The 13,005-nt window shown below is 40.0% G+C and overlaps 2 protein-coding genes across 4 annotated transcripts in view; both read right to left on the minus strand.

Moving 5' to 3' along the window:
- AstC (Allatostatin C) overlaps positions 1-6,315 on the minus strand; it is a 104,822-nt gene extending 98,507 nt beyond the window's left edge. For both annotated transcript variants that reach the window (XM_017072695.4, XM_017072687.4), the window contains exon 1: positions 6,079-6,315. The gene's annotated coding sequence lies outside the window, so the exon portion shown is untranslated. The remainder of the gene's footprint in view (positions 1-6,078) is intronic.
- A 2,938-nt stretch (positions 6,316-9,253) lies between these two features.
- Positions 9,254-11,326, minus strand: AstCC (Allatostatin double C). 2 transcript variants are annotated; one of them, XM_017076101.4, is made up of 4 exons: positions 10,859-11,326; positions 9,914-10,094; positions 9,770-9,855; positions 9,254-9,674 (listed from the first exon to the last, which is right to left on the minus strand). In XM_017076101.4, the coding sequence occupies exons 1-4, from the start codon at positions 11,240-11,242 to the stop codon at positions 9,537-9,539; spliced, it is 789 nt and encodes a 262-aa protein (XP_016931590.3). In that variant the 5' UTR covers positions 11,243-11,326; the 3' UTR covers positions 9,254-9,536. The 2 variants fall into 2 exon arrangements, with proteins under 2 accessions (XP_016931590.3, XP_036676794.3); XM_036820899.3 differs by having other exon boundaries at positions 9,254-9,695.
- Positions 11,327-13,005: the final 1,679 nt, after the last annotated feature.

The raw sequence follows: 13,005 nt of genomic DNA on the forward strand, positions 1-13,005 counted from the left end.
CATAAATGGGCGTCTCATCAATGGTTCTGATGGTGGCAACCACCGACGTGTTGTAGGACAAGGCCTCATTGGGGTCTGCGAAGGTTTTTTTCCTGTCGCTGAGCATTTTTAAAAATGCTTTTCTGACCAAAGGTGGTGCATCTGAGCAGTCCACCTCAGTAAAATTTACATCGGGACATGTATGAAAGTCGATGCTCTCTACTTCCGTGCCCCATTTGAGCTGACCGGAGGCCAAACAAAGTGACACCCCTGCCTGTTTTAAAAGGTCAAGTCCGATGATTCCATCGAAAGAGGACAAATCTGGTAAGAGGAAGAATGTGGCTTTTAAGTTGAAAATTGACACGAAGCATTTCTTCGTGATATTGGTGACTCCATGGATCGAATGAGCTTTGAATGGAGCTTCTACCGGGCGGACACCTTTCAAACCTTCATATGGTCGGATGAAATTTTTGGACGCGCCCGTATCAACTAGAAATCTCATGTCAATCCCCGCTACTCTTCGTCTGATGACGGGTAGCAGGGATCTTCCCCTAAAAAATTTATGGCATCCGAGTCGTACTCGTTGATAGCGTCATCATCGATTTCTTGTGCCGCGCTAGAGGCCGCTGCGGTGTACGTGTCACCAGTTTTGTCAGCGCTCTGGGCAATGTGGTTTACTCTTTGCCTTTTTTGTGGGTTGGTTTTATCGGACGCCGCCGGCTTCCTGTTCTGGTATGCCGGGGCTTGTGATGGTTTAAGCATTCTAGCCAATGATGGATCCACTTCCATGGGTTCTGGAGTGTCTCCCTGGTGCCTCTCGCTGCGTAGAGCAGGGTGCACCTGTGCCTTGTGCTGCTTAGTGAAATGGGGATTTTTACCGCCACTATATTGGGAATTAGCCTGAGCGGTGGCCTGCTGACGCTCTTGCGCCTTAGGAAATTGTTTTTTCTCCCTATCCTCCTGGCTTTTTGCAAATGACGACGCAAAGGTGTACCTATCATGGTTCGCCTCGACCTCTTGAGCCAAGGCAAGTGCTGATGGCATGTCCTTGGGCTTCGCCGCGAAGAGGACGTCAGTGAGGCTGCGTTTTAACCCAGAGATAAATACGCGAAGGGCATCATCCCGGAATTTTTCGCATAAAACTTGTGCAGCGGAGGCTTCATATGTCATGGTCGCCTTGTTGGTGAGGAGGGTGAGCTTCCTTTCAACCTCATCATAATATTGTAGAAGCGAGAGACTCCCCTGTCTGAGGGTGCCCATCTCCTGCTCTATGACATGCATTGTCCGCTTGTCACTATAAGTAAAGTCGAGTCGATTTATAATCGCTTCGAAATTAAGCACTGTGCCAAATGAGGATAGCACTGCATCGGCCGTGCCCCTTATTTTGCTCCTAATTATAATAACTGCCTGATAATGGCGTGAACTTCCTACGAAATCTTTAAAAATATAGTATGCGCCTACTGCCGCCTGCCGCCAGGAGACGTATGTTTCCTGGGCACCCGAAAATTCGGGCAGGCATTTGACGGCGTCCAGTGGCTCATTACAAATGACGGCGTTATTAATGTCTATGGGTGCATAAACTTTAATCTGAGGAGTTACTGTTGGGGCGGGTGCGACCTGCATCGCCGCCACCTGGTTGGCTAGTTGCTGGATAGTCTGGCGCAATTCATTTTCCCTGCGCTGGCTGTCCTGTAGGGCATGGTTGACGGCAGCCTCTACTACCGCCTTTATTTGGTCTGGGTTAAATGGCATGTTTCTGTCTGAGGGAGTGCCGACGCTTACACTTTTCGGTGTAGAAGTTCTTGCCGGCCCTTCGGTCTCGGATTCAGAGTCACTGGGGACCTGCTTGCTGTTCCTATATTGTTGGAATGGGTTGCTCATATGGAGCTGTGCAAGCTAAATCGGCCCAGCGATTTAATGCATGCTCAAGCGGTCTTGCCCACGGATATGGCGAGGGGGCCGCGGGGGCTGAGATGCCGCTCGGTAACAATGGACGAGAGCTCGTTGGAAAACTGAGCTGTTGCCTTGCCAAGCAGTGACAAGGGGAAGGGGATCGCGGGGACTGGGTCTCCGCTATGGCAAACGAAAATATAAACAACAAAAATTGACACAGTAAAGATTCGTGGTGGCTAAGCTGCCGTTCTGAAAGACAAAGAAGCGAAGCTAAACAAAGTCGGAACACAAACGTCGCGGTGTCAAGTTCGAGTGTCGTAGTGGAGTGGGTAAGCGATGGAAACAAAAACAAACCCAAGACTGTTGCGAAGCTAACACAAAGAATTTCGGTGTAAGCAAAAAGACGACTACATATAAGGGGTAAATTAAATGCACAAATTTAAATGAGACAGTATCCGTCGCCAATAAAAATATATCAATAAATGCACAATTAATAAATTTATTTCCCGGCGGCGCCTTTGCGTCCAGGCTGGGTATTAAATATTAAATATGTAAACATATGTAAATACATCAATTATGTAATCTGGTAGTTATATTGGCGATAATATTCGGCACCGAGATATTTATTGAAAGAATTTTAAAAAATGCAAACAATGAAAAACACAAATAATGTCACTTGTGATTACGGCAATAAAATTGTCAACCAATTAGTGAGTATGTTTATTTGACACAAATTTATAGAAGCGGAGCCGCAGAAAATATTCTGGCCGCGGTTTATTTCCATTTATCAAAAGTTACACAATGCAGATGAAGAAGGGTATGAATTGAATTGCTCACTTACATAATCCCTCCTATACCGCTGTGGGTACTTTTACGTTGAGCGCCAATTAAATAATTAATTAATCCGTGTGCCGGCTGGCCGTCCGTCTGTAGAGGGGGTGAAGCTGGCTGGCAGAACGTCTGTAGCAGGAGGTCGGTTGACCGTAGTTGTAGCTGGTAATATCAGCCGCTGTGTGTGTTGTAGTTGGCCGGTTGGCCTGCGTCATCAACAGTAAATATATGACGATTAGGTTGAGAGGGTAACTGCCCTCTTTTAGCCCGCTGGCCTAGAGACTCAGACTGGGTGTAATTTCAATAAATCAAATACGGCGATGGCCGGAGTTTCAATTCGTGAGCGTTAGCTCTTTATTCTTTCAAATCAAAATGAGAACTAAACTTAAAGCTAACATAAAAAGGGACTCATAGCGGCCACTCCAATGGGTAGTGCTTGCCGGCTATGCACGGGCTTCCGGCCAGACGCTGTGTCAGCAATTTGGCCGGAGCGAGCTTTCGGACGATCGGTCATTGCCGTCGCCCGGTTAACTTACTTAGTTAACTGGCACATAAATCCACGGGATACGTTCGTTTAGTCTGGGAAATGAGGTCATCAAATGACTTTCAGTATCATCATCAGCATGCAACAGGTAAACGAGCGGCAGAATCGTCGGGTCTACCATAAAGGCCATAGACCAGACCCATAGACGTGGCCTATCGAGGACCTCAACGATGTGGGCCGTAAACGTTAATGACTTGTCTCATTTGCTTGCTGCAGCCCATAAAATGTTGCTGCCCCTGGTTGCTCGTCCTGTAAAAGGAGCGTCGCCTGCTTAAATTTCAAGCAGCTGCTAATGTGAGTGCATCGAACGATGAAGGTTGTTAAGGTTGCAAAAATCTGAATTGCAAACTAGCTGCTTGTTTTCATGAAATTTCAAGGTACCTAAACTGAACATGGAATGTAACTGAGAATGGTTGGAATACAGATAGTATTGGAAGGCAAAAAATATGATCTTCATTGTATATTTAGATATGAGTCTAAAATATATTCTTGTTTTTCATATCTAAATTAAAATATTAGGGTGTTTAAAAATTGTTCTACATACATCCAACATACCATTCTATGTATTTATTATTATTATTTCTAACATTCTAGTCATCAAAATAAATTTTTTTTTTAAATTTGCAAAAACAACCACTTTTTTTAATAAGTCGGACTGAAATAGAGATAGCTTTCATTATTATTATTTTGTTATCTCAAAAAGGTCACTTTGATTTGCGGCATATGGCCACATTTCCTTGTTTTGATTGGCCAAAGTGCATGCGAAACTCTTAAAACACTTTACAACATTGGACATAGACAGCCGGAGATAATTGTAATGCCCACAACGCGGTCTGCCTAACTTTGAACTCATAAAACATTTGTTAGATTAAGCAGCTAGTGGGTGATAAATAAAAACTAATGACTGGGAGGCTTACTTCCGCCCACCCTCCGGCTAACTTCAGCTGGTTCCAACAGAATAATAACTGGCCAAAAGCAGACAGGGCCCGCCGCCAGACCCTAAAGCCGAACCCAAAGCCAAACATAATCAGGACACATTTATTGCCACCGATAAATAATGCTCGAATGTTAATTGGAAATTTAATCTCGCCGCCGCAGCGAAAGAGTTGCAAGTACTGGAAGTAAAAACAAGGAGGTGGTGGGAAAAAATGGAGCAAAGGAAAATGCAATTTCCACGTGGCAATTTACAGTATTCCCCCGTATCCTGCCTAATCCGGCGGCTTTATTCCGGTACCACTCTGAATTCCCTTCAGTTTTTCGTCACATTTTCCGCTTGCGGCGGAAAGAACTTTAAAATTAGCTAAGGACAAATGTAGCTGGGCAAATATTTGCCCGAAGGACCTGGCGTGGGCTTCATTAATGTGTGCCTGACAGGACGATGGCCGTGTCCTTGGCCGTGTGATTTATCTGGTCATATGATATTTTCGAGGGAGCAAATTAAAATTACGTCAGTCAGTCGGTTACCGAAAACTGGAAACTTCAGACATCTTCAAATACGTATCAAAATGATTTTTATGTTTCCCATTTGGCGCAGGGGTGTGGAGCACTTGAAGTTGTATCGAGTTTCTTTGGGCTTTTTTTTGTGGTTACGTTCTGATTTGCAAAAAATACGGTTCAAAGTGGAAGAGTTGTCTAACCAATTAGATTAGAATTTTTGTGTTGAACGTGGGTAGAAATATGACAAAAATAATTCTTTAAAATGCCTGATACTCTTGAAGCTTTTAGCGGTTTCTAATCAATATTCCCCTATTTGTTTAAGCCTATTATTTATGCAAATGACATCCATTTTTGTGTATTTATCCTAATTATATTAATAACAGTACGCAGAGCTTTCTAAACAAACAAGTTCGCTAAAATTCACCCCCTACAAATTTCAGCGGAAAATTATCTGCCCCATTGATGCCAATAAGCCGCAGGAAAACCGCCATGAAAACTGTAGGCGTATTCTAATAAATATTAAATGCAATTTGATTGCGGTTTCGGCGTGAATCGACTAAAACAAACCAAAACGTACCAAGTCAAGTAAAGTTATTTATTATCAGCAGCTCGAATCGAGATTGAAGTCCAAATCAAATGAAGTGAATGTTTTGTGCGTGTGCCTGATTTTTCTACGCTTCATTAATAATTCACATAATTTTCAATGAGCAGAGGAAGCAGTTGCTCCTGTTTCGGTCTGTCATTAGGTGGGATCTGGGAAAGTCCCTAAGGAAATGGATGTACTGGCATATGCAAAACAAAAAAAAACAAAAAGATGGAGCCCAGAAATGGGGTGGTAATATATGGCCTATGAATTGCACATATATTCGTCAACTTGTGCGAGGGCAAAACGAACCTTTCTTTACCTTCAATGTTGTTAAAGGCCCATCAATTTGCAGAACTTTTATGAACTCATTTTAGGAAGAACAGCTTTGAGTCAATTTGCACGAAATTTGGAAAACAAACAAATTGGCTTCAATTATTCATAAAAATGCTATTTTGTGTTATGAATTGTACTCGTTTAATATTTAGCTGGAATATATATTAAACTTCTGGTTGCATCAAAAATTTAATAAATCTAGTCTCTTTTAAATCGGTTTCAATTATTAAAAGTGAAAGAATAATATTTAAAATGAATAATTTTAAAAACTTGTTGCTTCTAACTCTTCATTAAATTGTTTTAGGAGGAAACCCCAAATGATATGATATCACCGGCAATTTTTCTTTTGCTCTGAAATTATTCACCTGTGCCACAATTTCTGCGGCCACAAATTAATTCTGTTAGACACATTACTGCTCATTTCAATTAATCGCCAAAAAGCCAATTGGCCAAGGTAAGCACACACGATACTTACAGATACTTTGAGACTGGATGAGATTGGGAATCGCCGGCAATTCAATTGGCGTCGGTAAATTAGAGAATTCTGGCGCCAGGTGCTTTGTCGATCTGATAATTTCGCGAACTATTCGGGTTTGACCTTGCCTTGAAGTGCAAATAACTGTGGGTTTTAAGGGTAGAACTTCTGATCTGATCCTTTGGCTGGGTTTACTTGTTGCTGCTTTCGCTCTCGATGTGAACGCCAAGAAGGGAAATTGGTAACTCGATGTTGGCGATGGCTGCTACCGGGCTTTATATACAAAATAGCAAACAGCACCCAAGGCAGCGACGCCGGCAGCGGCAGAATCAGCGGCAGAATCAACAGCAGCAGCAGGAAGCAAGAGCTGCCGGGAAAACAGGAGACGGAGACGGGGGGAGGGGTGAGGGGGCGGTCCATGGGGTGGGGTTATTCGTTAGGGGGCGTCTGCTTAGGCAAAGCTTTATGCCTCATGTCAAGCCGACACTGCAGCCAGCAGGACTTACACTTGTTTATAGTAGGTACCTGGCTGGCGAGGAGGGTTCATGAGATGCATAAAATCCCCAAAAAATATACCTTCTTTGGTACAGATTCAAAAACTACATTTAAGATTAAATAACATTATTTATTTATTTTCTCTGAGATCGAAATAATTAAAAGTATTAAAAACTTACAGATTTAAAGTTAATTCTTGGAAAAATCCTTTTCAGTAATTTAAGGAGAATTAAAGCCTACTTTTTCGGGCTTTGAATGTATTGACTGAAGTTAAACCTTCAACATTCAATACGTTAATATGCATTAATAATATTTATAATGATGTAAGGATAATAAATAAAATTATAATACGTTAAAAAAGTTTCCTAAAATAATACAAACTAAGTTGAAAAGGTCAAAAAATTGTCAAAAGCCATTCGAATTCGAAATACATTATTTTGCCCTGACTTATGATGACTGCTGAATGAATGAATATTATTATTATTGATAATTGTTTGATAATTATTATTATACTAAATAATTTAATACGTTAAATAAAAAAGTATCTTGAAGTAATACAAATTTTGTTGAAAAGGTCAAACAAATTTCAAAAGTTATTCAAATTCGAAATACATTATTTTGTCCAGACTTATGGGGACTGCTGAATGAATGAATAATAATATTATTATGATTAATAATTATTATTATACTAAATGCTTGAAAAGTGTTCTTTTTTCAATCCTCTAGAGCATCCCATGGTCGCATATTCATCCAATATATCAACATATAAGTGTTTTCTGCTCGTACAATGGGGCGTATGAACAATGTGCGACTTATTAATTCACCACACGGACATGGGACACTGCGAGGCGAGTACGTGGACCACCCACCAGGACCATCCCCCCAACCCCCCCACCCGGTCGGCGTGGTGAGTAGCAGCGAGTAACGGCACCTGTTGCTGATTAACCGACTCGTACGAAACCTGTTGCATACTTAGCAGCACACTATCTATGACGTAGAGATTACATAAAAAGAGTGGCCATGCATTTGGACAGTAGGCTTTACATCCGCCATTGATTTATGGTCTTTCGATAAGAAAATCGCGCCATGTGCAAAAGTGAGATTGTGGCATAAACACTCACTGTAGTAGATATTTTTCGCGGTAGTCGTATAATATAAGGAGGTATTGCATTCGCGGAAATTTAAGCATTTCCGCCCGGGAATGCAGTAAATATTATTTATTATATAAAAAAGAGAACTCATATTTGGATGAAGTAAATATTAAAAATGAATGCAAAATTTAAAAACTAATAATGATAATATTTTTATGTAGTATAAAGAACCCGTTTCCATTATATAATTTTTAATTTCTTTATTTTGATTTGCGCAGCTGCTTAATTAAGTAATCTTTTTCGGTTGCCGGGTATCTAAAAGTCGAAAAAATTAGTTATGGATTTATCATCGGTGTGTGTTTTTGGAAGCGGCTTTTGCTCTAGCCAGCAGTTAAAGTCAAGCGCTGCCGGGCCATCAATTATCGGGGGCAATTAGATGTACATAAAAGTCTATTAATGTGTGCTCCAACAAACTCATTAATGGCCGCTATTGGCCAATAAAACTTTGCCAGTCGACTTTGCAGCCAAGGTGGTCAGGCAATAAACGTGCATTGCACACTTAAACCGATCGCCAGTTTAGTTTAACAGTTCATTATGGAAGGCGATTGACCCACAGATAATATTATGCATTGACTTTGAGTTGGCAATCGACGGTGCATAGTTTGCCAGAAGTTCGAGTGGTTGATTTGCATAGAAAGAAGAGAAAGATGGAAAGTGGGTAATCTCACCTTAGAGGGTTGAGAAATCAAACGGAGGAAGAAGCAGGAAGAACTTTAAATATAGGTAGTATATAACATAGTATTTAAAAAAATATTTTAAATGTATAAAATGTTAAACAACTCTTCACCACAACACAATTCATATGTATTATTGATGATATGTTATAAGAATATTTGAAAACAATCGAAATATTAAAATAAGCAACATTCAAAAAGAATATTTATAGACAATGAAACAAAAATAATATATTTACTAAGTAAGTTATAGTTTAAAGTTTAAAGAAGATGGTAAATTGGATATTGAATTTACTATCAAATTTAAGTCAGTCTTATTATTAATTGAAAACTGAAGCCGAGCAAGCATAGTTCTGAAAATTTTGAAGATAAATTATTACTTGTATGAACATATGTAATAGAATTGTCAAAAAAAAACCTGATAAATATTTGTGTATTTGACTTAAAAGCCGAGAAAGCGTGCTGAAAGTTTAAAAGATATAATATTACGTATACGTACCGTAGGGTTATAAATCTCAAATGTGTACAGTGTACATACAGTCCTTTAGATAAATCTATGAAAACATGGACCCGCAGCCCACCTCAGCAATGAATTAGATAAGGACATTACCTGATAAAGGTACTACTTCCGCTAGGAGCCCGCCTACGAGTTACACCTAAAATAGATCGCAATGGAACACGAACTGAGGGCGTGCGATGGATTTGCTCAGAATTGCGATTTATGGCTATGTCAGTCAGCATTATGCAGGATTGGTAGGATTACCTGTCTACCTGAATTACCCTCAAATATAGAGAATTTATATTCCCCTACGAGTATGGGTGTTTGAATTAATTTATTAATGAATGCCATTCTAGTTATCGTTGGTGGTTTATTTATAACGCAGATTCACAGTGAGTTACAAATGCACAGATACAGTTACAGATACAGATACTAGATACAGATACCACTAGATATATAATTACAGAACTTGGGGATTTCAGTTAATGGCGCGAACAACTCTCACATCAGCAACCGCAGAAATTCGAAACTGGTTTTTCAAACACCTCTCAGAAGATGATCAGCTGGGATTTGGCGTTTTTTGCGGCATTTAGCCCACTCCAGAGGCGGATATTAAGATGGATTGCATATTGGTGTTTTTCAAAAACAGCTGACGGCATTGAAATAGCAACGCCAGTACGCTCGGCCACCGCCGGATCCGGATGGTTGGATACGCCGGGGACCAGATGGGGAACCGGAATTGGCGGAAGTTCCAGATCGATCTGCGCCCGCTCTTCTCTGAAAGCTCTTTGGCATTAACTGAAATTTTCTTACACATCGCGCTGCTAATTTTATGTCTTATATTGCAATTTAGGTTTTATGTTCCAACTTACTGTTTCGCCAGTGGCGCGATTGATCTGGTTCAAATCTTTGAAATCATAATCCAACATTGTTCCCGAATCATCGTCGCTGTACATCCCTGAATTATATGATACATTCATTTGGGTCCCTTAATAAGACGCCATATCGGTACTTACCATCCTCCCTCACTTGATGAGGCTCCAATCCGTTGTGATATTCGCCAAATTTACCATTCAGAATGTTCTTGTCTCCGAAGAATTCGCCGATTCTTTGCTCACTTCGCTCTTGTTCGAGGGCGTGATGCAAAGCGACCATTAGTCGATCCAGAAGTAAAGCTGCTCGCTTCGGGACCACCATCTATATGTGGATATAAGAATGGAGTATTGTTCAGAAATATTTTGGGGAGTATTTGTTTATGCAAATGTATGAAAAGCTTGACTTAAAGATAAAACTCAGTTTGTTTTTTTAAATATGTGGTAGGGATATATTTACAAATAATAAAGTATAATAAAGTTACAATATTAATACATTCATTTAAGACCAACTTTATGCGGGTTTAGTTGAAAAAGTTGATATTAGAAGGAATTGCACGATATTATAGTTACTTTTTCTTCTAGTAAAAAAACTAACTATTGTATTTAAATTTCCAACGTTTATTACTGAATACATCTTTTCTGTTCCTTAATATTGTATCACTTTATGTATATTTACACCACAACAACCATGAATGGTATATGTTCCCATAAGCTTACCATGCCAAGTGAATTCTAAAACTTCATTTTCAATTAGTTAAATGTTTTCCAAGGTCGGGAAACATACTGCCCACGCATTGAACCTGACCCCTAAGCATTTTTAATTTAAGGCTAAAAGTGTTTCCGTAAGTGTTTCGACAAACCTACGGCCAGAAGGAGCTCTCATTAAACCCACCAGTAGTATGCACCTGGCATAATCAAAGTGATGTGACGTCAGCTTTCTAAGGAAAGTGTAGCTTGGGGTCAAAGCCGAAAAGCAATCAAATAAAAAATATACATTTACAAATTGTGTGTAAGGTGATAGGGATTCAACAACACGACCCACGCGGACACTTTATTATTTATAATTTTTTTAGGGACTTGGCTCACCGGATACTCGTCGTAGCCCTCGTCGGCAGGGGCGCTGAAAATCTCCTCCGGCTGGCTGGGCGCCGACCTTCCGTCCGCCCGCTTGCCATCCGCCGGATTGGGATGCGCCCCCGGCGATGTCACCTCCCCGGCTGCACTGCCGCCGATGGAGAGCAGCTTGTCCGGGGATCGTTTGTCGCCCGGGTACCTCATCAATTGCCGGCACATGTGCAGCTCGAAGTTCTGGACGAGGACGAGCAGGATAATCAACAAGGCTGGCAGGTGATAGGTTCTGCTGGCCGGGTGGCCCTCGTTCCTGCTCCTGGCGGGACTTCTCGGACTCCTCTTCCTGGCAGATTGGCGCCTGGCAGCCTCCACTGCTCTCTGCCCAGGTGGGTGTTGCATTCTGGTGGCTCCTGGCGGGAAACTAATTAATGTCAAAGCCTGTCCTGCGTTCGACAATTTTGAAAAATCAACTGAAGCGTTGCCTTTATGCGTTCGACGCTTTTATAGCAGCCAATTTCTTGGCTTTCGCTGGTTTTTTTTTTCATTCAGCTCCCTTTATTTTTTACAGTAATGAAGCATTATAGATGCTTGTTAATCGGGATGGAGCTGGTTCAACAGTGAAATGCTTTTTTCATACTTTGATTTACGATTGCTTCTCCCACTCGGCGTCCTTGTTGTTGCTCCCTGGCCGTTGCTGTAATTATCGAACATCAAAATCCATGTCCTGCCTGCAGCCAAGTTATTAACGCACACACATCAACCGACCACAAATATGTGGGAGGATGGGTGTGTTGGCTGCAGCCTGTTGCGCTTTTTCGGTAGGTCGGTCTAATGAGCGGAATGTGGGTGTCCTTTGGCCCGATTTGCCTCCACTTGTTGCTCGTTAAGCCCAAAAAACGAGAAGCCGGCCAAAGTGAATGGAATGGAGTGGGCTGTGCTGGCCACGAACTCAGTTGACTCCTCGCTGCATGTGTCCACCCATTTGAGTCCCTGAGTGGGACTTAAGTATTTTGCATGTTAAAGATCCCTTAAAGGATGGTGCATCCATATGAAAGAAAGATTATTTGGGATTACAGGTCATTAAAAATAAAAATTACGGTTTTCCGATTCAAAAGTGGCTAAAAAACAGTGTTCTTCGTAAGAAACTCTATATTTAATGATAATGCCTGAATATTTCTAAAGGCCTTCTTGCCCTTGAAAACATCACATTTTTAAGTACTGTTACTGACCTAATATAAAATAATTTTAATAATTTTATTTTATCCGCTTTTTAAATACCATTAACTTGCTTAAAACGGATTTAACTTTGCACTTTGTACTACAACTTACCTTATACACTTAGATTTTTTTTGCCACCATAACTTCACTAAGAAGTTATGCACTAAAGAAACAGCAGGGGACTTACGAATCACAGTTCAATGGCCACTAAACAGTTCTAAGCAATAAGATTACCTCCATTAATTACCCAGTGTGAGTCATTTCAATAGGCAATTCACAATAGAAGCCCGCAAAAAGGCTATAAACTAAAGAAAAACAACATTTTTTGCGTATGTACATTGTACAAAAATACATAAATACAAAATATACCAACAGACTTTAATTTATATTAACTTAAAGATACCTTAAACAAATATTATAAGAAAAGGTTTATATCTAATAGGGAGCTCTGGGGAAGTTATAATTGAATTTGGTTTTATTTAAGTATACATTAATCAAATAAAACAGGAAATGAATTAAAACCATTAAGGTTTTCTGGATAAGTAGTAATTAATTTGGTTTTCCTTAGAGAAATTATATAAGATAAAGCTAAAAACTAATACGAATTTTTAAGGAAATAGTAATTTCATTTGGTTTTACTTGAGGATACATTTTACAAATTAAATAAGATAAAAGTAAAATCAAACAAGGTGTTCTAGGGAAGAAGTAAATATATTGTCGTTTTAACTTAACGATATCTTAAACAAAGATAATAAGAAAATGTTTAAAGCAAATAAGGATTTCTGGGGAAGTAGCAATTGAATTTAAAAATTCTAAGACAACTAAAAAAGTTCTGTAAGGAACTTATTTTATTTCATCGATTTTATTACAATTCTCAAATGGTATCTCGTTTATTATATCGAATTTTTTAAAGAAAATATTTTATTTGATTCATAAATAACCAA

The sequence above is a fragment of the Drosophila suzukii genome, chromosome 2L (genome assembly GCF_043229965.1).
Source record: "Drosophila suzukii chromosome 2L, CBGP_Dsuzu_IsoJpt1.0, whole genome shotgun sequence".
NCBI lineage: Eukaryota > Metazoa > Arthropoda > Insecta > Diptera > Drosophilidae > Drosophila > Drosophila suzukii.

What these genes read in the sequence shown, in the direction of transcription:
- AstCC (XM_036820899.3), bottom strand. Translation starts at nt 11,242, where the DNA reads ATGCAACACCCACCTGGGCAGAGAGCAGTGGAGGCTGCCAGGCGCCAA. An exon ending in AGGGCTACGACGAGTATCCG is followed by an intron (nt 10,095 to 10,858) that starts GTGAGCCAAGTC and finishes ATCCACATATAG; the next exon opens with ATGGTGGTCCCGAAGCGAGC. An exon ending in ATCGCGCCACTGGCGAAACA is followed by an intron (nt 9,696 to 9,769) that starts GTAAGTTGGAAC and finishes AGAAAATTTCAG; the next exon opens with TTAATGCCAAAGAGCTTTCA.